Source organism: Rattus norvegicus, chromosome 19 (genome assembly GCF_036323735.1).
Source record: "Rattus norvegicus strain BN/NHsdMcwi chromosome 19, GRCr8, whole genome shotgun sequence".
NCBI lineage: Eukaryota > Metazoa > Chordata > Mammalia > Rodentia > Muridae > Rattus > Rattus norvegicus.
In genome coordinates, this window is record NC_086037.1 from 35592612 (window position 1) to 35618287 (window position 25676).

The 25676-nt window shown below is 49.8% G+C and overlaps 1 protein-coding gene across 6 annotated transcripts; it reads left to right on the top strand.

Annotated features, from left to right (window-relative positions):
* Window positions 1-25140, top strand: LOC120098541 (uncharacterized). Of its 6 annotated transcripts, none has more exons than XM_039098141.2 (5): window positions 1-127; window positions 300-423; window positions 2508-2643; window positions 2734-2922; window positions 4494-4814. In XM_039098141.2, the coding sequence occupies exons 1-5, from the start codon at window positions 40-42 to the stop codon at window positions 4623-4625; spliced, it is 669 nt and encodes a 222-aa protein (XP_038954069.1). In that variant the 5' UTR covers window positions 1-39; the 3' UTR covers window positions 4626-4814. The 6 variants fall into 6 exon arrangements, 1 of the variants encoding a protein (XP_038954069.1); XR_005496849.2 differs by lacking the exon at window positions 1-127 and adding an exon at window positions 558-658 and having other exon boundaries at window positions 178-423; XR_005496850.2 differs by lacking the exons at window positions 1-127; window positions 2508-2643; window positions 2734-2922; window positions 4494-4814 and adding exons at window positions 558-658; window positions 12997-13121; window positions 24129-25140 and having other exon boundaries at window positions 178-423.
* Window positions 25141-25676: the final 536 nt, after the last annotated feature.

A 25676-nucleotide genomic window follows, 5' to 3' on the forward strand; every position in this document is an offset into this window, starting at 1 on the left:
TCTGTCCCCTCTGTTCTGCTGTTGAGTTCAGCGATTAGAATGCCTATTCACTGCCGTCATTTTTGCCCATTCAGGAATTCCTGCTCAAGTTTTTGTGACATGTTTCTTTGCCGAGACATCCGGGCAGGTTTGTACTTGATCATTCCTATGGTTACTGCCTAAGTGGTTCTAGCATGCCTGTCAGCTCAGTCCTGCCTTTCCTTGTCCTTTCTTTATTTTATCTGACATCCTCCTGGCTTATTGAAACGTTTACATTTCCTATGTTGTCAAACTCTGAATCTCATTTCAACCTTTCTTAGGATATCCTTTGACACAGTCCCAGGAAAAGCAGGTTCTCTGCTTTCTGACGTCAGCTGCCAAGAGTATTCTGTGTCTCCTGCTCTGCCTCCATGGACTAGAGGTTGGGATTCTCATGACATCCAGGTAGGTTGGGAAGGATAGGAAGGACTGCTTCCCACGGGGCCTGGTTTCTCTAAGTACCCTTTGATGCCATCTGTGATGAGGAAGGGAGGGCCCCTCACCTAGGAGTGGAAGTTCAGGGTCTTCCGTCTCCACAGAAGGTCTTGTGGCTGCAGAGCAAGGGTGAACATCCTGTAGTCCCACTTGCGTCCTCTGGCGCCCACCCAGGGAAGGCACAGGGTAGCGCTGCAGACTGAAGGTGAGTGTCCAAGATTTCCAAACAGGGTGGGGCTACTGTTTATTTGTAAGATTTGCAAGCTTCAACTCTAAGTCTCAAAAACCTCCTCTGGCTGTTCAGGTAGAGAGAAAGCAGGCTTTTATTGAGATTCTCTCTCTCTCTCTCTCTCTCTCTCTCTCTCTCTCTCTCTCTCTCTCTCTGTGTGTGTGTGTGTGTGTGTGTGTGTGTGTGTGTGTGTGTGTGTGTGTGTGTGGTCTGTGCTCGTGGGCCATTTGGGGTTGCTGGTTTTTAAGCCCTGAGTATGGAATTTATGATACAAAGAGCAAGACCAGAGTACACATCACAATGCTTTCAAGGTTATGAGCCAATCTGTCCTCTTTCAAATCCCTTTCCCCCTCCTCCCTTCCCCCCTTCTTTCTCTGTAATATATAATGTTTTGGGTGTTCACTGTACTTAGCAGGAGAAATGGGAAATGCGTGTCTATCCCAACTTGCTGGATTCCTCTCAGACCACTCTGTACACACACGCTCACTGCGTAAGCAAGCCATATTTGATAGGAGGGGACATCTCTGTACCCATTTCTTTATTCCCTGCGTGAGTTGGGAACAATGCTAGACCTCGTTGGCTGAGCAGGTTGGACTTCAATTGATTCTCGAGGGAACACTTGGTGGAGAGAAAAATAGGGGTGTGTAGGGACTTGCAGAAAGTTCTGGGCCAAGCAGCAAGGGGACTGCCTCGGTTTACCCATCAAAGTTACCCAGTCCTCTAGGAAACTCTTAGTTAGCCCTGACCAAGCTTGGTCCTGCTGCCCATGGTCCGTTAACTCTCAAGACCTATTCGGGAGAACATATACTTCTCTCTAACAGGGACTCTGGCTTCCTGCAGCTATTTTCCTGGTAAGGTTCAGGTGACCACCTTTCTTCCTTAGAGACATAGTTCAGGCGGGGTTCAAACTTTTCACAGTAGCATACCTCAACTGAACTGTCTACTGCATGGTGCCCTGGGAATGCACCTTGTTCTTTGGGAGGTCTCGTATGGAAGGCAGGCTGGGACACAGATCCAGAGCACGTTGCATGGAGATGTTGTTCTATAGCCTGAGGTTAAAGGACAAGGTGAGAGTCCAGAGTGGCATTCTAGAAAAGGCGCATATTGGAAAAAAGTGAGCAGACGGAGAGTTGCCAAGATCTAGACCCAATTAGGGGAGACATTTTAAAGGAAAAAAGACTAGGGGGTCTTAGGCACTGCTGCTTATACCTGCTTCCCTTAAAGGGCTTCTCAGGAAGGCCTTGCTGAAGGGGACCATCGTCTCTTCTTTCCAGGGTCGTGCTCTAGAGCAATAAACAACCAGCGAGAGCTTTTGACTTTGTACTGGGGTCGGGGTGGAGGCTCATAATACGGTTGATTGCAAGATCGCTTCTAAGAGGCATGACAAAATCAGGGACACAGAAACATATGCAGAGAGCCACACCCAGACCCAAACAGTCACACACAGCCCAACCCGGACACACACACACACACACACACACACACACACACACACTCACTCAGAGCTGTAGACAACTCTACCCTATGGTGACATTCAGTCCAGAGCAGCACACACATAGCAGTGGGGAACAGAAGCACACATGAAGACAGGCCCTCCCTCCAGACACACATGTGCACCCCCAAGTAGCCACATATGGAGGAAACCTGCTTTGCCCAGGCTTCCAGGAGGCTCAGCAGGAGGCGAACTGCACATCTGACTTGCCTTGTGTCGTTAGACACTCAGTGTAATTAAACGTTACATTGACTAACCCAGCACGGCTCAGCGAGACGCAGGAGCTGCAGGGGCCGATGGGCTCCTATTCAATCCCGTGCTCTTCTGTTCCAGATCCCGCCACTCCCTCTGTGAAGATTGTGTGGGGCGGTGTAGAGGAGGAGAGACCCTTGACCACGGGGGTGGTCAAGAACAGAGACATCCCCAGAACTACCCTTTCTATCAGTCATTCGAGGAGCGGGGTCCCCAGGTAGAACGGCATAAGAGGGTGGGCAGTGGTCCAGGAGACACCTGGCTCTCCTTGATCTCACAACTGTGTCTCACTCTCGTCCAACCGAAGCCCCCAAACTGGACCTCAGAACCCAGAAAGTTCCAGGACACTGCCGAGTGGGCCCTTGCTATCTCTGCCAAGAAGAAAAGACAAGAGATTTTCCATCTTTCCATCTTCCTCGTTTATCTGCTTTCGGCATCCCGGAGACTGACGAGAGTAGGCTTCTGCCTCTGTGAACCAGGCATGTCCCGGGTTAAGGTAGGGAGGGGTTGGTGCTGACCAAACCTCACAGGGTCTGGAAAGAAGAGCCCTTCCAACAGTGCCTACTTTACAGCCACTAGTCGTTCCCTGGCCCAGAATCCTAGGGCAATGTGGACTCAGCAGCCCAAGGGGATTTTCTGAAGCCTGAGCCACCAGGGTGTAGACTGTGTTTCCTGTTCCTCTCATTCCCTCATTGTGGATAGGATGGGAAGTAGCTCTGCCTTTCTGTGGTGGCGAAGGTAAGCTGGGCAAACACGGGGCCCAGGCTCTGATAGGTTCAGGTGAGCTGGGCAAATACAGGGCCCAGGCTCTGATAGGCTCAGGTGAGCTGGGCAAACACAGGGCCCAGGCTCTGATAGGCTCAGGTGAGCTGGGCAAACACAGGGCCCAGGCTCTGATAGGCTCAGGTGAGCTGGGCAAACACAGGGCCCAGGCTCTGATAGGCTCAGGTGAGCTGGGCAAACACAGGGCCCAGGCTCTGATAGGCTCAGGTGAGCTGGGCAAACACAGGGCCCAGGCTCTGATAGGCTCAGGTGAGCTGGGCAAACACAGGACCCAGGCTCTGATAGGCTCAGGTGAGCTGGGCAAACACAGGGCCCAGGCTCTGATAGGCTCAGGTGAGCTGGGCAAACACAGGGCCCAGGCTCTGATAGGTTCAGGTGAGCTGGGCAAACACAGGGCCCAGGCTCTGATAGGCTCAGGTGAGCTGGGCAAACACAGGGCCCAGGCTCTGATAGGTTCAGGTGAGCTGGGCAAACACAGGGCCCAGGCTCTGATAGGCTCAGGTGAGCTGGGCAAACACAGGCTCTGATAGACTCAGGTGAGCTGGCAAACACAGGCTCTGATAGACTCAGGTGAGCTGGGCAAACACAGGCTCTGATAGGTTCAGGTTCTGTGAACTGCAGTCATTCAGTCTTTGATAGGCTCAGGTGAGCTGGACAAACACAGGCTCTGATAGGCTCAGGTTCTGTGTGCTGCAGTCCTTCAGTTTCTGCCTCAGCTATCCTTACCCTCAGCCTGCTTCAGGGAGCATCAATTATAGCTTACAATTACAGTCTGTCAAGGCATGCAGGAAAATGCAGGTCCCCTGAACGGCCCAGGGTCACTTTTCAGTGGCCAGCTTTATTGAGCTGTTTTTGAAGTGAGCTCCAGGCCTCAAATGTAAGTTCGAGGTGGAGTTACCCAATCTCCAGGGAGGCAGCCTGGCTTCTACCTGGCTACCTGAAAGAGAGTGGTTGGGACAGAACCCTTACTCCAAACACTGGGCAGATGTCTGGCTCTGGAAAAGGGAGAGCCCAGGCCAGAGCCGGGTTTACTTTGTATAGACACCCACAAGGCGCACGCAGAACTCCATGGTTGCTGATGTCAGCAGTCCTGTCAGATCCTAGAGTCCTTGCTTATTCAAGTCAAGCACACTTGCGCCGTGGAGACCAGTGTACTCTGACCTCATGACATTAAGCCGTGCCTCCTGGACCAGTGAGTGAATTGCATGTGTGCCATATGCAGGAGACTGGCCAAAGACATGCCACCATCTCTCATCCCGTTGTATTCTGTCACCTTTCTCTTAGGAGGACCACAGAAGCCACATTGTTCCCACAAAACCCCATCTGGCAGACTCCCAGGCCACTGCTGCCTGCAGTTTCTTGGGAAACATTTGTAGAGGCTGGGCTGTGAGGATGGTTGTAGACAGGCTCTTCTAAGAAGAAACTATGACTTTTGGAGGATGTTTTAAACATGGAGCTCGTCCTCACTGCTCTTCATCCCCCAGAACCTACAGCTATGCAGAGCCAGCTTGTGAATATTCAGGACCCTGTAGACATTCTTCTGCATCGTTCCCCACTCCTCATTTTGTGCTGAGTCTTAAGTGAAATGGATCTTTTAAAAATTTGGAGAAAGAAATCTGTCTTTTGTTCCCCCCACACCCTAGGGGCTCCTCAGAAGAGGTGGGGCCCTGCCCTGTTTGAGGGGCATGTCTCAGAACCAATCACTGCCTGGCACAGCTCCCTGGACACTGGGCTTGGGCTCCATGCCATACGACCAGATGGCTGTGATTGCTGGCAACCTGAGACCCTGCAGGAGAGTCGTGTATGGGTGTTTACAGCGTCCTGGGCCCACCGAGAGCATCAAAATGGCAGGCTGAGTGGTGGCCAGTCAGAGCACATTCCTGAAAAAGAAGAAATGCCTGCCCTGGCAGAGAAGGGGGAGCCCCCAGCCCAGGTCCAGATCCCAACATCCAGCACCAGGCACGAGGTCACATGTAGGGAAAGCAATCTAGCAATTTAAGGGTGCCACCCATCTGTGTCTCCATCATGGCCTCTGCTTTGGGGGAACAGGCTCTCAAGGATTTAGACCTCTCTGAGCTGATCTGCAAGAGAACCCTGCATTTCCTCATCGCTTCATTTGGGGCACAGATTTGAACACTCAGGGTTTAGTACGAACACACAAACTACTTTGTTCACTCTGATGAAATAATTTAAAAAGAAGAAGAGTAAGATTTAAGCCCTCTCGACCACTTCTGGTCAACCCCTCCGCCCCCAATCAGCTCACGTCCAGTGTGTGTGGCTGAGCACATGGGAAGGGTTCTGTCCATTCTCTAAAATGATCTATGGCTCTGCAGGCTCAAGGGACACCCGCCCCCCCTCCTCCTCTGATGCTTCATCATCTTTCCAGTTATTCTGAAGACCACTGAAGGCAAGGCTCTGGTGGCCTTTCTCTCCCAAGATGCCGGCCACATTGTGGGTGCTTGTCACATGCATCACACAGTCAGTGTGGAAATGATGCTTCCTCAAGGCTCTCATAAACATGCCAGAGACAGTCCGCAGAGAAGACTGAGCCTGACAACCTGACCTATTCCTCTGCTGCTTAGAGCTCCTAGAGGCTGTCATCCCCACGCCTCAGACCTCGTACGCAGCTCTTTACGTTCCACGGCTTGCACTCCTCCCTTTTCTTTTTCCCTTTTTATTTAATGAGCACCTACTATATTCCATGCTCCATCCATGGGCCAACAGCGTGACGATCGCTAAAATGTGCAAGTTCTATCTCGCATGGGTAGCCTGTTAGTGGAATGAGCTAGAGACAAAGAGCAAGGGACCAGATGCGTGTATTCTATGTTAGGGGGAGGTAAGGGCCTTGATTATCAATGGGAGACAAGGTGAGGGGAGAGATCATGGCAACATCTGGTCAGAGACTTGAATGAAATTTAGGGTAGGCAAAAGTTGGGCCCAGTTCTTTCTCCCAGCCCCCTGCGCTCAGAAATAAGACTCAGACCCAAAATACATTTACAAATACCTCAGCCATACAGCTAGTTTCTACACTGACTAGATCATAACTAAAATAACCTAGTTATTTTAGCCAATATACCGTCACATGGCTGGGTTACCTGTGCTCAAGTACCATGTGTCTATCTCCTCATACCTTCCTGGAGAATCTCCCATTTTATTCTATCCCAGAATTCTTTCTCCTTTTGGATGTCCCATCTTCCATTTCCTGCCTAAGCCATAGACCTTAGGCCTCTTAATTAACAGACACTGCATCCATACAGTACACAAGATATTCTGTCTACAAGGACAGACTGTGTGGCCACCCAGAAGAATATCCTATGGGGATGCTACAGCAGGTGCAAAGGCCCTGAGTGGGAAAAGGTAGCCTTTCTGCCGCAACAAACCAAGGTGGCTGATTCTCATGGCACCCGTAATGAGGGAGAACTAGGCGCAGTGTGTTAAGGACAATACCAGCCTTTCAGTCCTGGTGGGGAAGGTGACTGGCGGACTAAGCTGATCTGCCCCAGGAAGCAGAGAGCAGAGTGGAGCGCACACTCAAATCTTTATTTTTTTTTTTTTGAAAGTGAGACCTTCCTGTTTTATGTTTTAAAATGTAGCATGGTTTCCCAACAAGTTGGAAGGTATTTTTAAAGCTCTTTTTACAATTCTGCTTTGGGCGCACAAAAGTCAACGACAGATCAAACCCAGCTGCAAACAAAGTCAGGGAGCTTTGGAATCAGTTTTCCTTGCGGTCCCTGATGACCCAGATCTTGACTGATGGGTTCCACTTCCAGCCACAGCCAGATAGCCCTTTGCAGCCCCAAAGTGAAGTCTAGTGGGATCTGAGAAGCCCTTGGATCTGGGGTCCTCGAAAGGTAGGGCAGATACCTGCCTCCTAGAGGGCCCCGAGCCTGTCTGGTCAGAACTGAGGTTGTTGGTGTGGAAATAGCATCTGTTCCACACTTTCAGGCCTCAGACACGTGGTCCCACCTAGACCCTGCCCCAAGCCAGTTCTCTGCTTTGCCTGCCCTACCTTAGGCCAGTGGAAGCAGGCTGCCATCCTGCCTGTGGCTAGGAGAATGGTCAACCTTGTGTTCCAGCTTTCTTAGGGACACTGATGCTGAATGGGACCTCGACGATCCCTTGTCTCCCATGGAAGCCCCACTTGCTCTGGCAGACCTCGGAAGGCAGGCTGGAGTTGCTCTTCTCTGTCTCTTAGCAGCTTTGTTAGGAATGATTTTCACATTGACGCACTCAGCCCCCCCCCCCACCTCTACTCAAGCCCTCTACCGAGAGCCCCCATTTGTACTAATGGAAGTCCTGTGGCCTAGACAGGGCTCCCTGCTGGAAAGAGGCCTCAGGCTGCCCACCTGCAAACATGACCTTTTCCTGTGTAAGAGACAAGATTTCAAAATCAATCAGGCCTGCATATCTGACCATGCCAGAGAAGAGGCTACATGTCCTATGACAGAGGGCTCAATAAAAGTCCTAGGGGCGAGCCTACCCAGGAGGCCAGTCTTGCCCCATGCACTGCTCCCTTGCTTCTTCAAAGACATACATCCACTGTGAAGATTGCAACAGTTCCCCAAAGGGCAACTTTCTTTCTGGAACCCTACCTGCCCTTCAGATTCCCCTCTGTGTGACAGATCCAGTGGTCTTCTGACCCTGGGGCTCCAAGTTGACACTGGGTGGCCACAATCTTGGCACACAGATACATCTGCCCCACCATCATTCCGGAAGAATCCTTTCCTGCCCTCTACCTCACTTTAAATCATTCTTCCTCGCAACTCACATGCATTCTTAAAGCCTTGCCTGCCATGTGCTGTTCAAGTCACTCTGCATACAGACTTCGTTTTCCTTTGGGCCTCTGTGGCATCTATGGCTTAGGCAACACTTACTGTCACTAAGGCTCTGGTACAGCTAGAACTGTCTCTGTTTTGCCAAGTGTCCTTAGAACTGAGAAGGAATCAAGTCCTTGACAGTGTAGACTGGCTTAGCCCGCACTGTCAGGCCATGCGGTTCTGCCGATGATCAGTTCTAGAGAATCTCCTGTGTCATACAAGGTCCCCTGGTCACCAAGAAGGATCAGAATGAACACAGACTATCCAGAGTGGTGCCTGAACCCTGACATGCTCATCATGTAGATGGTAAAAGTGCCATATGTCCCCTCTTCTGCCAACCCATCTTCACTAATGACGTCTGTGGCTTTTCTCCTGCCTGCTACACGAGAACTCAGACGAGTGGTCAGAGACTCATCCCAACGATGTTCTTGAAGGTGGGAAAGGCAGGAGGGACCTGGTTAGGAAGTAGGCCCCTGGCTTCACATACTTGAGTCTGTATCTGCCCTCTCCTCTTCCTGTGTTCCATCTGCTCTGTTTCCTGTCCATGCACACAGGGCCAGATAACCACGGACAGAACCCTCTAGGATCCAGAGCTGAAATAAACCTCTCCTCCCTTAAGTTGATTTTGTAGTGATGCGGAAAGTAACTAAACAGACCCCACTGGGGCTACATCTCCTATTGCTGCTTCCTACCCCCATGGACTGCCAACACCCCTCAGCCTTGCTCTGTTCCGTCGCAGGGCAGGTCCTTTTGGGGATTTGCTGTCCTCTGTGAACTGGTGTTGTATGTCCATCTGAACCACCCGCCGAGGCTGGGTGGGTGACCAGTGAGGGTTCCTGCAGCAACTCCTTGTACAATGAACTAGGGATGGAGTGGGTTCCTGAAGAAAGGATTCCAAGCAGAGCCTTTATGGGCCGTCAACACACAGTGGGCCTCTTGTCCTAGGTTAGAGTTTCCTTCATCAGTGGTCCCAGCTATTCCCACCTCACACCACATTCTCTGTCGTTCCTTGAGGTCTAGAGGGACTTTCATATCCTGAATCCTTCTGACAAGGATCAGGGTGGAGGTGCTCAGTAAACGTCCACCGTCATCAAGTGACCAATCACTGCTCCCCGTTCAGCTCCAGCTCTCTAGAAGCTAGGGTCTTTGGGGTCCACTGAAAAACCAGGACAGCAGGGGAAGGCCAGAACAGGATCCCACAAAGCCAGTCACTCTGTGTGTCTAGGAAGCCTCCTCCTAGCTTCTTTAGACTTTGTTGTCGGCTTGGGGATTTAGCTCAGTGGTAGAGGGTTCGGTCCCCACTCCGAAAAAAAAAAAAAAGAATAAAAAAAAAATGTTTATATAGACTTTGTTGTCTCCACTTCTTGACCAGGAACCTCACGGGATGACTCCGTCTGGTCTTTACTACAGCGCCACCTACTGGGTCTCCAGAGGCATTCCCTACAAGATGGCCCTGGAGTGAACCCACAAGTAGTATGTCTTCCTGTCCTCAAGCGTCACCTGTCACCCATAGAGCTCCGTGTGCTCCACCCTGTGACCCCGACCCACAATTCTTTCTCAATACCTTCCCATTGTGGTCCTTTCTCAGTCTCGGCTCCGCCCTAGGACTCATGCTTGTCCGTGAGTCAGGCGTTGGGTCTGTCACTGCGCGTTGGTGCCTCTCACAGCTCTGCCATCTTCAAGCACATCTGCTTCAGGTTCCTGCCCCATAGATCAGACAGGGGAGGGGCCACCTGTGCCTACATCAGAGGGGACAGTGCTATGTGTCCTGTCACTAATGGCAAACAAACAGATTCCTAGTGCAGGGCTTACCAGAACTTGAGGACCCCTTACTAAAGCTCTCACTTCCCTGCGCTCAACAGACCTGTCCTATATATACATTACCTGGTGTCTGAGTTAGGGTTTTTACTACTGTGAACAGACACTATGACCAAGGCAAGTCTTTTTTTTTTTTTTTTTAAGATTTATTTATTTATTATATATAAGTACACTGTAGCTGTCTTCAGATACACCAGAAGAGGGCATCGGATCTCTTTACAGATGGTTGTGAGCCACCATGTGGTTGCTGGGAATTGAACTCATGACCTCTGGAAGAGCAGTCGGGTGCTCTTAACCGCTGAGCCGTCTCTCCAGCCCTGACCAAGGCAAGTCTTATAAGGACAACATTTAACTGGGGCTTACAGGTTCAGAGGTTCAGTCCTTAATCATCAAGGTCATGGCAGCATCCAGGCAGGCATGGTTCTGGCTGAGCTGAGCGTTCTGAATCTTCATCTGAAGGCTGCTAGCAGAATGCTGGCCCCCAGGCAGCTAGGATGAGGGTGTTAAAGCCCACACCCATAGTGACACACCTACTCCAACAGGGCCACGCCTACTCCTACAGGGTCATACCTTCTAAAAGTGTCATTCCCTGGGCCGAGCATATACAAGCCATCACACCTGGTATTAGAAAAATCTCTGAGAAGCCTACTGTGATATTTCATTTTTACTTTGAGCTATACAAAGTTGCCAGCGTTTGGCTATTTCTGGTCCACAAGAAAGACAATTTCACGTGGCTATACATGACTGATTTCTGATGAAGTAGTCCCTGTCGTATTCTGTCTGGTCCCTAGTTGCTTTTACCTATATGTATATTCATGGTTATGTTCTGCTAAGGGGTTCAGTTAAGGCTCATGAGGCAAGGGACAGGCTATGCAGTCAGGTACAGAGGGCCAAGAGCCTGATGTCCATGCCTCAGGACCGATACTTCTTGTCTATACCTTTAAAAGGACTTTAAAATCCTTCTTACTTTTATGAAAGACTGGTTTTGCACATCCCCGACTCTCCGTCCTGTTGTATAAATAACTTACCTTCTTGTCACAAAGAACTTAAGGGTGTCCAGGGTTGGGGGAGAAGAGGTAAACTGACTCTAGGTTCCGTTAATGAAAGCCATGAAATCCAGAGTAAAGGGGGGCCAGGAGACCTATGAAGGTAGTGGTCAAGGAAGGCCTCTGTGATGGTGACATTTAAACCGCCATGTCCCTGCAGTCCTAACCCAGCCCTAATTTGACTTTTTAAAGTCTTGTACTTTTGAGTCATGCTGACCTCTTGGTCTTTCACTCAGCCCTAGGGTCCAGGAGGAGCTGTCACAGTGAACACGTATCTTTTTAGCTTAGACCCAAGTCCCTGGGCAACGAAGCCTCCTTTCCCCTTCGGGTTCCCAAGCTCATTCCTGGATTTCTTCACTCTCTCCTTTCCTTCCCTTTATCTACTCCTCCTCCTTCTCCATTGCCCCTCCTCCCACTTCTATCCTCTAACTTCTGGTTCCTCTCACCTCCTTTCCCCTCCCCTTCCCCTTCTTCCACCTTCCCAACCTTCCACACCCACCTTTGCCCCGATGTTTTATTTTATAAAGAAATTTACTATGGGAATGTTGATTTTTCTAGACCTTTTTGAGATTGACTGTTGGTTGTGTGGTGAGCTTTCTAGATGTCTGCTCTGGGGACCAAATTCTCCTATGGGAAGCAGCATAGGCTTGGGGGGTGGGTGGGGCAGACAGCATCCCTTTAGAGGCCACCGGCCACTGTTGAGAGTCGGAGGGTGTCTATCAATCAGCCTTCTATGCTGGACGAGGAGAGTGCCAGGGCTGGCAGGGGCTTGGATGAAAAGGGGGGAAGCCAGAGGTTAAAGGCCATTGACATAGAGACCCAGATTCCTGAGGCTTCTACAGAGCTGGGCTATTTGCTCCAGAGCTCAGGAGCATTGGGGACCTGGGATGAATTCAGATTCCAGCTTCACAAGAGAAAACTTGACTCACAGATCTTGCTGAAGGGTACTGAATCCATAGTCTACCTAATCGGTGGGCTTCAGGGCCTGCATTGACAAACCTGCCGGTCCCAGGCTCCCAGGGTAGGACTCTCATCCTGAAGGCAGGGCTCCACTGGATCACAAGGACTGGGAGGGTTAGTCAGGTGGTCACTGTGCATGGGCACCCCTCTCAAGACTCCATGAGTTGTAGGTTTGGTGAAGGGAGTCTTGCTGATCCTCACCCCAACCCCCTTCTTCTTCTCTCTGTATGACCTTGTTTCTCATTCTCTGCTCCATGGGCTCATGGCCTCCAGCTCTCAGACCCCCCTATCACTCTCATTGTTCTCCCAGGGCCATCAAGCCCAGAGTCTTCTGAGAGACCTAGCTAACCTTTATGACCTTCACATGGTCCCATCCAACAGTTGTGACCAGCACCAAAGACTGCCCATGCCCTCACCAGGACAGCTGCCTGGGAGGCATCAGTATCGTGTACACACTATAGGCGAAGCCTAAATGAGAGCCCAGTCCACATGAGTGTGGCTTCTGTGTTAGTGAGCTTTAAGCCCAGTCTACCTGGCACTGAAGAAGCCTGACACAGTCCTAAGCCATTGGCCTCAACCCCTATCCCACCTGTGCTCCTCAGTTCTCCCTGGCTTGCTCAAGGTGCCTGGCCAGAGAGCTGCTGCAGCTGTGTGGCGTCTAGTCTGAGGTAAAGCAAGTCCTCATGAGTAGGTTGTCCTCAAAGATGAGGTGCTTTCAGAACCAGTGTATCCCTCCAGCCCTCTATGAGGAAGGATCATGGCTGTTCTGAGAAACATCTTTAAGCATTGGCTATCAGCCATCAGGACCTGCTGCCTTCCCACCTCTGCCCCAAGGCAGTTTCAAGGAGTGTTATCAGGTAAACCCCAGCAGCACACTTACTTAAGAAAGTGCAGCGCTGGGGGCCTGTCACGTCCTCTGAACCCCAGGGAACTCAGAACATGGAAGACCAGACACGTTCACAGTTGTGTGGCAGGGACCGAAAGCCCCTCTGTCTTCATGTGCAGAGGCAGGAAGATAGACAGTGTGAGAATGCCCGCCATCCGCAGGCCTTGAAAGGATTCCAAGTTTCTGAGTTTAAAGGGAAAGTTTAAAGTTTCAAGTTGGAAAACTTAATGGGTGTCCGACGTCTGTGCGCTGTCCTCCAGCCCCTCGGCCCTGGCAGGGGAGGACATGAAAGATACCCACCAAGGAAAAAAGAGCCATGTGCCCAGGACCTGCTGTGGATGGCCCCACCCTCGCCCATGTTAGAAGCCCCCGTGGAAGCCTCCAGGTAAATCCCTACTTCCTTTATCCCAAGCCTCTTTTTTTTTTTTTTTTTTTGAGGGTTTGCTGCACTTTTGATCTTAACAAGTTTTTTTCCCTTTTCTTTTCTTTTCTCTTTTTTTCTTTTCTTTTCTTTCTTTCTTTTTTTTTTTTTTTTTTTTTGTTATCTTTGCCAGGTCTTTTACAATGCGACGTCCTTTTATTTTAAGCACGGTGGCTTTCAAGCCTCATCTCATCTGTGATGGTTTCATGTTTGCTGGGGTCTGGAAGGTTTGGAACCAGCCCCTGGGTGGGCCAGCTTCCATCCGCACCCTGCCTTGCTGCTTGGAAAGCGTTGGGGCCTGGGAGCAGAGTGGAACCATGGCTTGCTCTTTAGTCCCATCAGGCTGGATGCATTCCCCACTCTCCACCGTATGGGATGCTACCTTGGGGTGGAAAGCCTGCCTCTTACATTCTGGCCTCAAGCTACACGACTCTGTATGTCTCAGTTGTCCCATCTGTTTAAGGGGAGAGTGTCCGTACTATGAGACAGTAGTAACAAGCACGTAGTGGGTACTTATTGACAGTATAATAGCACTATATGAAAACAGTGCCATGCCTTCATGACTATGTCCTGACACTGTAACAACTCTGTCATGGTCATAAACACTGAATGACTACGAAATCCATAAAACTATAAGTAATCCAGGAAACACTTAGGAAACAAGCAGAGAGTTACTAACTAACCCCTGGGTCTTGCTCCTAGGTGCTGACTCTTTATCTCTGCAGCAGCTCTATCGTCTGCTGGCCATACAGCCTGCCCCTGTGGGTAACTCCTCCAACACCTGGGCATTTTTGACAGCTTGTTTGGAGGCTGTAGCCAGAGAGCACAGCTACCCACGTACGTTTGATGGAAGATGAGTTCTTCTGTTCAGGGAAGGTTGCTTTCTTCAACGTCACACACGACTTCCACAGACATGCCCGTAGAGTGGTGAGGGAGAACGGTGACATCCACCCAGCTGAACTAGATCAGCCAAACCAACAGCGCCGGGACAGATTTCACAGACAGATAGATCACTCTGACATCTATGTTACCATTTCTGGGTGGTTGCTAATGCTGTACGTGCCCTCACCCTCCTGTTGAATGACTCCCCCATCCTTCCAGGCTTAGCTCACCGCCATCTACTCTGGAGCACTTTTCCCTTACCAACCTCCCCACCACCCCCAACCCTTTCATGCTTGCTGCATTTGGGACAGGAGAACACTTGGGTACTGAGTAAATAATTTGGTATGGTCTGTATGGAATTCTTCAGTCCTTGGTACACACACACACACACACACACACACACACACACACGCACGCACACACACACACACATGCACACACTGCTCATTGAGTGGCAGCCTATTTAGAGTGCACTGCTCACCATTGAGAGGCAAATATTGAGTGACTGCTGCACGCAGGACTGGGCTGAGGAGATCTCAGAGGAAACTGAGGGTCATTTCTCCTGGTTGAGGTCTGCCAACAAGTAGGTCTATAGGCAGACTGATGGTATCTTGCCACAGGGAGGTGCAAAATTGGGCCTGAAGTTCCCAGGCCAGACGGAGTCTCTGTTTCCATTGATTCTGTAGGACACCGCATGGGGCTACACATGCTTGAAGCCATTAAATAACCCAGAAGCACAATGGCCCTCCCACTTGAGAGCTGTGCTAGGTTGGGTTGCCCCTCAACTGTCAATGAGGGTGCAGAGGGTATCTGGAAGAGAATGGGGGACAAGAGATTCGAAGAAGGACGCCAAGACAAGCGTCTGATCAAGGCGACAATTTTATTTTTTTCCCAAGGCTGAATTTATACCATAACAGGGGTAACAGAGGGAGGGGGGGAAGTAGGAAACATTTACGCAGGCCAAGGACACAGTACTCGTGTGGTTAGCTGATGTCAACAGGATGTTGGTTTTTCAGAAAGGTTACAGGTTTGTGATATCATTAGTCAGCAGGATGTTGGTTTCTCAGAAAGGTCATCACATTGGGCATCTTGACGTCAGATGTATTTCTCAGCAAGGTCACAGCTTTATCATATCATTATTCATCCTGACCACCAGATTCGTATTAGTCTTCTGCAGCTGGCTGGGGATTTTCTGTGAACCCAGTCATTCTTAACTCTAACCGTAATATCAACATCAATAATGGAGGGTTTCAAGGGCATCGCTCCCAACACTCAACTTTGCCAATCTCTAAAAACTACCTTGATATTAGGGGAGATAAACTCTATCTAGAGGCAGAACAACTGACCCAGGGCTAATCAGGAGGATCGTGTGATGGGCACAAGGATGCACACGTCGCTAAAGAGAGGCCAATCAGACCTAACCGCTGCTGGCCCCAGACCTCTGCTCCACTGGCCATGGCGTGGGGTGGGTAGAAGCAGGTTGCTGGCAGGAATCCATGTGAAGATATTGTTTACAATGTTAAGGGGAAGAAGGGTGAGAGGTTCCCTGTGCAAGTTGCTATCCTGTACCAGCCCTCTTTATCACTGAGGTTTGAGTCACACAGTGCACAAATTCCTTATTCATACACAATCTCCCTCCCTTTCTGCACCCCTCTCTCTACCTTACCCTCCCCCCACTACTCTCTCCCTCACTGTCTTGCATACCTTTTTTTAAAAAAGCCTTTTGTAACTGGGATTTTTTTGTTTGTTTGTTTCAATGTAAACATACCACCATTTGCCAGAATTCAAGGCTCTGGAAGCAAGACAGCAGGCGCCAAGTGTCCAGATCCCTTTCGCAATGGAATTCCAAACCGCCATCTTGGGTCGATGCCTTTCTTTTGGCTTTGCCTGTTCCAGAGAGGGGAACCATCTCCCTTGCTTGAGCTGAGACAGAGATAGCTCAAAGTCAGGAAGCCCAGGCCTTCCCTTTTTTTCCAGGTGTTGGGGGAAACTTCTACAGTTTCCTCAGTTTTTCTCTCAGTATTTTTTTTCCTTCAGATTTGTCTTTCTAATTAGGTTTTGCTCAGGCAAATATATTAGGATTAGTTGGTAATCCTTGAGCTCACTGAAAGTGAGGGTGGGATGGCCCAGAAGCAGGCTGGGACTCAGGAGGAGGTGTTTACTGGAGAAAAGCCTCCAAGCAGCAGCATGGAGGATGGCGAGACGTGCCTGCACATTAAGTGGGTTTCGGATGCGTCATCTGTTCACGTTTCAACTACAGTTACGAATTATTAATAGTTATAGGTTGAAATATGAAATGTCTGCCGCAGCTCCTGTGTTGTTGAACACACTGACAGTACTATCTTTGGAAATACTAGAGATGTTAGGAGCTAGGAACGAGCCCTAAAGGAAGTAGATCACCAGGGGAAGGTCCTTGACACTATCTTGTCCCTGCTCCGTTCCTCTCTTTCCAGGCCACTATGGGCTGAAGAAGCTCCCCAGACTCATTCTGATGTTCTGCCCAGGCCCGTGGATACCTCTGAGACTCTGAGTCAAAACAACACACACACACACACACACACACACACACACACACACACACACTCTTTTTTTTTTTGGTTTTGATTTTTAAAGACAGGGTTTCTTCTCTGTGTAGCCCTTGCTGTCCTGGAACTCACTCTGTAGACCACACTGGCCTTGAACTCACAGAGATCCTCCTGCCTCTGCCTCCCCAGGTGCTGGGTTTAAAGGCGTGAGCTCCCCCCCCCCAGAAAAATAAACCCCTTTAAAAGTTATTTGTGTCACCTATTTTGCTCACTACTGTGCAAAGACAATTAATACATTAATTTGTGCTCAGTGTCAAGGTATAGAAGAAAGCGAAGCATTTGTCTGCATGGGTCTGATAGGACTGCGGTGCCCAGACTTCGGGGCATGGGCAGGGAAGGCTGACCCTGTCTTACCCAGTCTGGCAGGTGAAAGAGGCTTGCTACAGTTGCATCTTGACTTTGCCCAAAGCCCTGTTTGTTGAAGGCTTGGTGTCCAGCCCACAGTGTTACTGAAGGTAGTGGGAGCCTCACAGAAGTGGAACATAATGAAAAGGAAGTTGCACCATCAGAAGTATGTCCTTGACAATTCTGGGATTCTGGGCCCCTCCTTTGTCTCTCTTTACCTATTTGGCTGTCATGAGGTAAATAGGCTTTGTGTCCTGTCTGCCAGGGGCTCAAACAACAAGGCCAAATGACTGTGGTCTAAAATTTTTGAATCTGTGAGCTAGAATTAACCTTCCCACCTTTATTGGATGACTTGTTTTGGGCATTTGTCACAGAACCAGAAATCCAACTAACGCATGGCTCTTCTGCCTGAGTTTGGCTACCCCACCAAGGCAGCACAGGAGTGGGGTGGGAGCATCTTTAAAGCTCCCCTCATATACTTCTGTGCTTTAGCTGATGATCTTTTTTTTTTTTCCCTTTTCTTTTCTTTTCTTTTTTTCCGGGGCTGGGGATAGGCAAGTGCTCTACCACTGAGCTAAATCCCCAACCCCTTAGCTGATGATCTTTAAGGAGTGGAACCAAAGGGTGCATCAGTCAACCTCCTCCTTCCCCAGCTACCTAGAGAAAGAGCAAACAAGTTCATTACTCGAAGTTTACCCTCCTGTGGTCCTGTCCAGCCAGGAATCACTATGCAAAGTTCTGTCCTGTATGCAGGAAGGGAATAAATGTCAGTTCTCCTCCCTGGGGTGAGGGTCTCTCTAGCTCCAGGGAAAAGTGTTTCAGCTTAGGGAGTAAGACAATGTGGAGGGATGTTTGAAACAGCCTTAAATTTCCAGAGATATGACGTCCTTAATCGTGGCAGTGCACACAGCTGACATTGGCCACTGAAACAATGGTTCTTCTCGGATCAGCTGACCCACTGCTGTGTGGAAAGGCTGCCATCAAGAGAAAAGCATCCTGGAGCTCACAAAAGGGCTCCTCTTTTAGCCTCATGCACTCCATACACTGCTGAGGAGCTCACACATGTGGAGGGGAGATTCTCTTTCTGCTCAGCTGTTTGCCACCATTACTATTACCTGGGGACCAGGAGTCTCCCCCACAGCTGAGCAGTGTGGGGAGGCAGGATAACAAAGGGCGTTCAGACCTTTGTAAGGTGGAAGGGGGATTTTGAATGTGGAGGGCTCCTGCGGACAGCATCAAGATACCTCTTTTCCATACTACCTCCGCCATCACCCATAGATGGCTGTTAAAGGCCCAGTTCCCTCTGGAAGATCATCTGCCTTGACATGGAAGCCTAGGCCAGTCACAGTGGGTCAGGAGCAGGGTGCTTGCGGTCCAGCCCACCTTCCCAGAGAGTTTAGATCTCTTAGAAAATGTACGTGATTAGTTCATTGCGAGTGTAGATGGCTCTGCAAGCAAACACATCCTTCACCTGATGCCGGCGAGGCCATTAGCAGGTTGTGGGCTGCACATAGGCAAGAGGCCGGGTGGTAAGAGCATCTCCTGGCAACGCTCCCTGAGGATTCTGCCCTTCAGAAGACTTAGTCTTGGCCTGGAGCAGGACAGAGGCCATCATGGTGACAAGGGGCCAAAGGAGGGGACCTCTGTCTCCTGTCAAGTCAACAGCTGGAATGGAGCTCTGCCTGTCTGTGCACTGGAACTTTAGGGCAACACTGGTCCCCAGAAGCTGGTACCTGCCAGAAAGTACTGGTTTCACTGGAATTGGACCTGGCAACAGCTCCAAGAATGTTGCTCTCTCTCTCTCTCTCTCTCTCTCTCTCTCTCTCTCTCTCTCTCTCTCTATCTCTATCTTTATATCTATCTATCTATCTATCTATCTATTATCTGTCTATCTTTCTATCTATCTTTGTATCTATCTATTATCTATCTATCTTTCTATCTATCTATCTTTCTATCTATCTATCTATCTATTATCTATCTATCTTTCTATCTATCTTTCTATCTATCTATTATCTATCTATCTATCTTTCTATCTGTCTTTGTATCTATCTGACTATCTATCTATCTATCTATCTATCTATCTATCTATCTATCTATCTATCTCTTGGTTTCACTGAATATTACAGTTCCCCTGAGTCCCCCTTACAATGTCACCTAATTGTTTGGGGGCTCGACCACGCTTGTCTTGTATAACCTTGTAAACATACCTCTCAGATGCCAAGTGGCATGTGGAGACCTTTCCACTCACCTCAGTACTTCAGATAGCCCCCCTCACCCCCTCTTCTGAATAGTCCCTGGAGGCTGGAGCCATCTCCAGTGGCCCATTGTGGGCTCTCAGAACTTCCCCTGGGTCCCACAGCTGCTCAGGCACCCACCCTGCTGGCTGCACACCTGGGTGGCTTTCAGCTTTGGTTCCTCTTCCCTCCCTTGCTCCCGGTGTTTGAATACTTGTTTATCTTGCCCCATGCTAAGCCTTTATGTTTAGCTAAATTCTATCTTCTGGACGGAGGCTCTCTGTTCCAGGGGCTTCTCAGCTCAGCAAGCTGGAGGGCCACGTGTGTCTTGTTCCCCCTTTCTGTCCTAACATGTGCCTTGTTTTCTTTAGGACACAGGAGTAGGTCAAGCTGTCTCTCTAGTCCTAGACTGCTGAACGACGAGCTTCTCTGGGTAGCACTGGTGGACAGCTGCACCAGCATCTTCATTTGTTCTGCTTCTTCATGGTCTATCCCTCTTTTTATCTTCCGTTATCCTCATGTGGTCCTGGGAAAGGAGAGGACCATTGCCCCAGCATGACTTCCCCTTCTCTTTCATTGTCTAAAACCCCTCTTTAAGCCATCACTGTTGGTGTCATGGACAGTCCAGCCTCAGGGAGGAAGGAAGGTGATGAACCACACAAGTCCCTCTGTTCTCAGGCTTCATCTCCTGAAGCTAAATTGCCCCACACTTGGTCACTTAGAAAATAAAACTTAATTTTGTCACTATCTCGCAGGGCATAAATTAAAAGTCAAGGTGTTATTAGGGCTGCCCCCAGACCCCCAGGCTCTAGGGGACAGTCTAGCTTCTGATGACTGCAATAGTCCCCTAGCTTGTAGCCATGAGCCCCTCTTCTCAGTCTCTGAGGCTCCGTGGATACCCCCTTTGTTTTCTGAATAAAGCAGGCACATATGGGTATCCAAACAGAAGGAAGAAACGGTCACAAGGTAGGCTATTAGCACTGTAGTCTGAGAAGACACTTGTCACTGGATTAAGCTCCCCCTCCCCACATTGAGTAATCCACAGTGGCTTCCACTTCTCAAGATCCTTAATTTAATCTACAATGAGCAACCAATTTTTCAAGCCAGGCAGTATTCACTGAACCCAGGGGTTAGAGAGTAAACATATCATCTTGAGGTTCACCATGCAACCCAGGCCACTGTTCCTTACCTCTGTCAGCATCAGAGATGTCGGTGATGCAGACTGTTCTCCACTGTCAAACGACAAAATCCTTGAGTGTAATTATAGGGTGGGGGCTGCAGTGGCTTTGAAAGGTGATACTGTGCACCCTGGCAGCGTCAGACGAGCCTGGAGAAATAAGAAAAGTTGGGTCTGCTCCTGGGTTTACTCTCTCGGGTTCATTTTCCTACCCTCCCCATTTGGTCTTGACTACCTGGATTTTTGTGTGTGTGTGTTTGACTGCAGAATTCTCTCATTGTGCCTTGCCCGACATCTGAGAGCAGCAAGTGGCCTGCCTGGCATTGAAAAGGAAAAAGTTTCTGCAAGACCCACCTGGGGCTCTGAGCCTTGAAGTTGCTGTGGGTCTGGGGCTTGTGAAGGGAAGCTGAGACGGGGGAGGGCTGGATGAAGGTAAGGGCAGTCCCTTGAAGGCCAGAGAGGGTGGCCCGAGAGACAGGTTCCTGGACCGTGACATGGAATGGCACAGGTGTGAGGACAGGTGAGTTTCACACCAGGGGCACTTGTAGGCGCCAGCAGGAAAACACCCCACCCCTCGTGGCTGCCTTTCCTAAGCCCCCAGGCCTGAAAGCTGGAGCCCCAGGGAGAATGAAAGGGTCTAGGCAAAAAGGCTCCAAGGCAGTTCAAAGACACAGAGAGACTGAGGATGAAGTTTCTAGCCACATCCAAGGGGAGGGCTTTCATCTTCCAGCCTTTGAATCAGGAACCAAGGTGGGCAAAGTTACTACCAGGTTAAAGTTTAAATGGTGCAGAATGGGGAGACGGGAAGATGAAACACTGGCTGGCCGGCCAGGGGAACAAAGCCGGAGACCATCCTGGGCACCTGGCTGTAGGGCAAGCATTGCAGAGTCCCAGGCAGGAGGGGCCTCACGCCATCATTGTTCCACTGAAGAATGAAAGTAATTGAAAGGAAAGGTGAACCAGGGAGTGGCTCAGGCCTGAAACGTTAGGAGATGATTTAAAGGGAGCAGGCTCATCAAGCAGCTTCTCTTATGGAAATGCCTCATTGAAGGGCCGGGTAGGGAGGAGGGACCGAGCATTCTTTGACTAAAAGCTGCCGTCTCCCCACCCTCCAAAGCCCGGTCAAATACAGACCAAAATACCATTTGAAATCAGGTCATTTTGTAGACTTTGGTCCTCTGACTGCCCAGGCTGGGACCTCCTCCGTGACTTTGGGGGTTGGGGAGCCTGGAGTTCAGGAGGAAGAGGTGCTAGACACCCACAGAGTTTTCCACTCTGTGACTAGGTTCCCTGTTTGCCCGGGAAGCCCAGCCATCCCGTCCTCCTTGGTTCTGCATGGCACCTTTGTGTCCAAATTGCCTCTAGTCAGTGCTGCTTGACTGATTGCCATCTGTGACTTCTGGGGTCTCGAAGGCACAAATCGGTGAGTTAGTATCCTGTCTCTAGGTGCACATTATTAATCGTAAGTTTCCTGTCCCCAGGAAAGCCTGGGCTCACCCCCATGCTGTGTTATGGTCCGTTTGACTATCATCAGGCAACAGTAATACAGACCGGTAAGAGATATACTAGAGGAAGAATGAGGTGTCTGTAGGTAACTCCTGGGAACTTCTGCTTCCACCCGAGATGGAATGACATGGTCCAGATTGAAACAAAAAAGCTGGTGAGATGTACAGGACGGTGCACTGGGGGCTGGAGAGACGGCTCAGCAGTTAAGAACCCAGGCTGCTCTTCCAGAGGACCTGGGTTTGACTCCTGGCACTCACTCACATGCTGGCTCACAACCATCTATAACTCCAATTCCAGGGGATACCAAGCTCTCTTCTGGCCTCCTGAGATTCCAGGCATGTGTGAGGTACACAGACATGCATGTGGGCCAAACGCCCGTACATAAGAAATAATAAAATTATTAGAGCAAAGGTTTCTTTTCAACGTTGATATAGAAATGAAGGGCTATGTTCCTTGAGAGACGAGAGTCAAATGAAGCAAGTCCTTTGTCTGCCTCAGTTTTCTGCCTCGAGGTTGCCAGGGAGCTGGACGGTCAGAGCACTGTGCAGGGGCGGAGTGAGGAGCTGGGCTGCCAGAGCTCTGGGCACAGGCATAGTTTGAAGAGGCACTGTCAAAGTATGATGCAGCGGTGGATGAGAGCCCTGAGCACAGGGGTAGAGTGAGGAGCAGTAGATGAGCCCCTGAACGGAAGGTTAGACAAGCTAAGAGACCTTGCTGTGCTCAGAGAGAGCGCAGGTGGCCCTGCGTGTTTCACCACAACACCGATGAGCCTATTCATGGGAGGAGGCTACCCGAGGCCAAGGAATGAACACCAAATACAGAGAGGAGGATCTGAAGGCACAGATGCTGCCTGTTCTGAGCAGCTGGAGGGGAAGACCTAGGAATTCACAGGACGATGGGCAGAGTGTTCGGCAAGGCTGAAATGGTTTGGGTCTTTAGGTATCCCCATGTGGTAAAGGCTTGGCCCCTGAGGAGGCAGTTTACTGTGTGCTACCCACCACAACATTCATTGTAGACCCAGCTAACCAGGAACTGTGGTCTCCCAAATTGAGACAAAGTGAACCTTTTCACTTTGTAAATTGATCATCTTTTATTTGTTTCAGTAATGGGAAAGCTGCCGGGCACAGGGGTCTTGTCTCAGAAGTAGGTGGGGAGGAGCCCTAGGCTGATCTCTCTCTCTCTCTCTCTCTCTCTCTCTCTCTCTCTCTCTCTCTCTCTCTTTCCTTCCACTTAATGAAAGGATAAAACTGGTTCTAAGTACTTTAGCTGCAGCAAACCTTAAGAATGTGTACACACACACACACACACACAGCACCTAGAAGAAGGTTAAAATTCAAGTTGGTGTAATTACTTGGTATGCAAAGAGGCAGGAAAATAATTCCATCAAAACTGACACAGCATGGATACAGATGTTTGTGTCAGCAGACAAGGACATCACGTAGTTCTAATGACTGTATCCCATGTTTAAAAAGTTAAGTCAAGGCCCGGAAGACACACTAGGCACAGATGAAGATATTTCAAGTGGAGACTGCAAGTTTGAAGTAGAAACGTAGATTAGAGCTAGCGGGTGATTCTGTTCTGCAGAGTGAGAGAAGGGTTGACTTGCAGGCATAGTGCTAGAAGCTAGCCCTAAGTGAAGGAGCAGAACCAGAACGAGAAGCAAGGCTGTGAGAGCACACAGGGAAGCTGCAGGGAGTCTCAGCCTCTCCACAGCTGCTCTAGGCTTCTCCAGGGCGGGTCAGGAAGAAACAGTGAACAAGATTTTCTCCAATGTAATGAGAATATGAACTCACACACCCAAGAGCTCAGTGACCCTTCAAGGACAAGAAAACAATAGATGGTGTCTTTCAAATACTCAAAGGCTTTTCAGCCCATGGTTTACAGGTAGGATTTTTTTTTTGAGATAGGGTCTCTTTGTGTAGCCACGCTGTCCTGGAATTTGGTCTGTAGACCAGGGTGGCCTTGAACTCACAGAGATCTGCCTGTCTCTGCCTTCCAAGCGCTGGGATTAAAGGTGTGCTCTACCACTACCCAGTAGGAAATTTTTTTAAAATAATACTATTTAGACGGAACATGTACAGAACCTTCAACCCAAAATGTGTCCTGCCTACAAGATGGGCGGGGGTAAAGATGGAGCAGTGATTGAGGGGACAGCTAACCGATGTCTGGTCCAACTTGAGACTCATCCCATGGGAGAGAGCCAGCCCCTGACACTATTAATGATTCTCTCCTATGCTTGCAGATAGGAGCCCAGCATAATTGTCTCCTGAGAGGCTCCACCCAGCAGCAGATGGAGACAGATGCAGAGACAGCAATGAAACAACAGGCAGAGCTCCGGAGTCTTGTGGAAGAGGAGGAGGGGAACATTGAGGGAGGAGGGGTCAAGGACAGCATAAGAAGACCTACAAAGTCACCTAGCCTGGGCCCATAGGAGACTGAACCAACAACCAAAGAGCATGCATTGGGCTGGACCTCGGGTCCCTACACATATGTAGCAGATGTGCAGCATGGTGTCCATATGGGTCTCATAACAAGTAGAGTACATGGGGCGGGGGTGACTCTGACTCTGTTGCCTCCTGTCCGATCCCTTTCCCTGTCCCCGCCAGCGGGGACCCAGTTATTCAGGGTCCCGAAGAGGCTTTCTACCTGTGGGCCAAATGGGGGTGAAGAGAAGAAGGAGACCAAGCAAAAGTTCTGTTGTCAAGGTCTCGTTTATTGGGGTGAACGTTACAGCTTTTAAGGCTTTCAGGTAGGGGGAGTGTCCTTTGTGAAACACGAAGGATGGAGGGGCGAGGGTATAGGCAGTGATAGCAGGAGGCAAAGAGGTCAGGCGGTAGAGGCATCCCTTGAATGTTATCTTCCTGTGCCGTAAATTCATGGGAGAGGCTTTTGTCCAACAATCTTAAGACTTATGGCAGTCATCTTAGGGGTGAATATCTGTGGCCAAACAGCCCAGAGTCACCTAGCCACTTTGAGCCATGCAGTCAAAAAGCGGCCAGGCCCAAATCCAATACGGCTCCCTACATTTCCCCTGCTCTGTGTAGCCTTACTGGGAGAGGATGCATGTAGTTCTAGTGCGGCTTGATGTGCCAGGTGGGTTGGTACCCATGGGCGGGGAGGCTTCCTTCTTAGAGGAGAAGGGGAAGGAGAGATGGGGAAGGGGGATGTGAGGGTGTACCTGAGAGGAGAGGAAGAAGGGCTGTGATCGAAATGAAAAGTGAAGAAATAAATGGAGGAAAGATCCTGTTTGCTTATTCACTTATGTATTTATTCTACGTGTGCACTTGTCCTTTTCCTGTTGCTCTGATAAATCACCATGACCACCAGCAGCTAATTAGAAGAAGTGTTTCATTAGGCTTATGTTTCTAGAGAGTTACAGTCCATCGTGATGTCTGCACAAAGTAATAATGAGCGCTCCATACGCACCCTCTCGTAAATTGGAACGAAGAGTATCTCTGCCTTAATGCGTGTGGCTTAGGTCGTCGCCATGACGGTATCAAAACCAAACCAAGGCAATGCCAGCAAAGAAAGCTACAGGCTCGTTTTCTTCATGAACGTAGATTGGAAAGTTCTTTCAGAAAGGTGGTTTAAAGTTGAATCCTGAATCCATAACACATACAAAGGGTGACTCTTCAGCAGGTGGGTTATTAGTCTGTGGTGGTTGGATGGAGAAGTCATCCTCTCCTCCGTTCCCCCCCCACTCCCCACCCCCACCCCCTCCACCCCTCCCACCCCCCACCCCCCTCCCTCGATTCAGGAACTTGAGTGCTTGGTCTACAGTTAGTGGCTA

Excerpts from the sequence above, each read along its gene's own strand:
- LOC120098541 (XM_039098141.2), top strand. The coding sequence starts at position 40 with ATGCCTATTCACTGCCGTCATTTTTGCCCATTCAGGAATTCCTGCTCA. Across the intron at positions 128-299 it reads TTGCCGAGACATCCGGGCAG|GATATCCTTTGACACAGTCC; the intron begins GTTTGTACTTGA and ends AACCTTTCTTAG. Across the intron at positions 424-2,507 it reads GGGATTCTCATGACATCCAG|ATCCCGCCACTCCCTCTGTG; the intron begins GTAGGTTGGGAA and ends CTTCTGTTCCAG.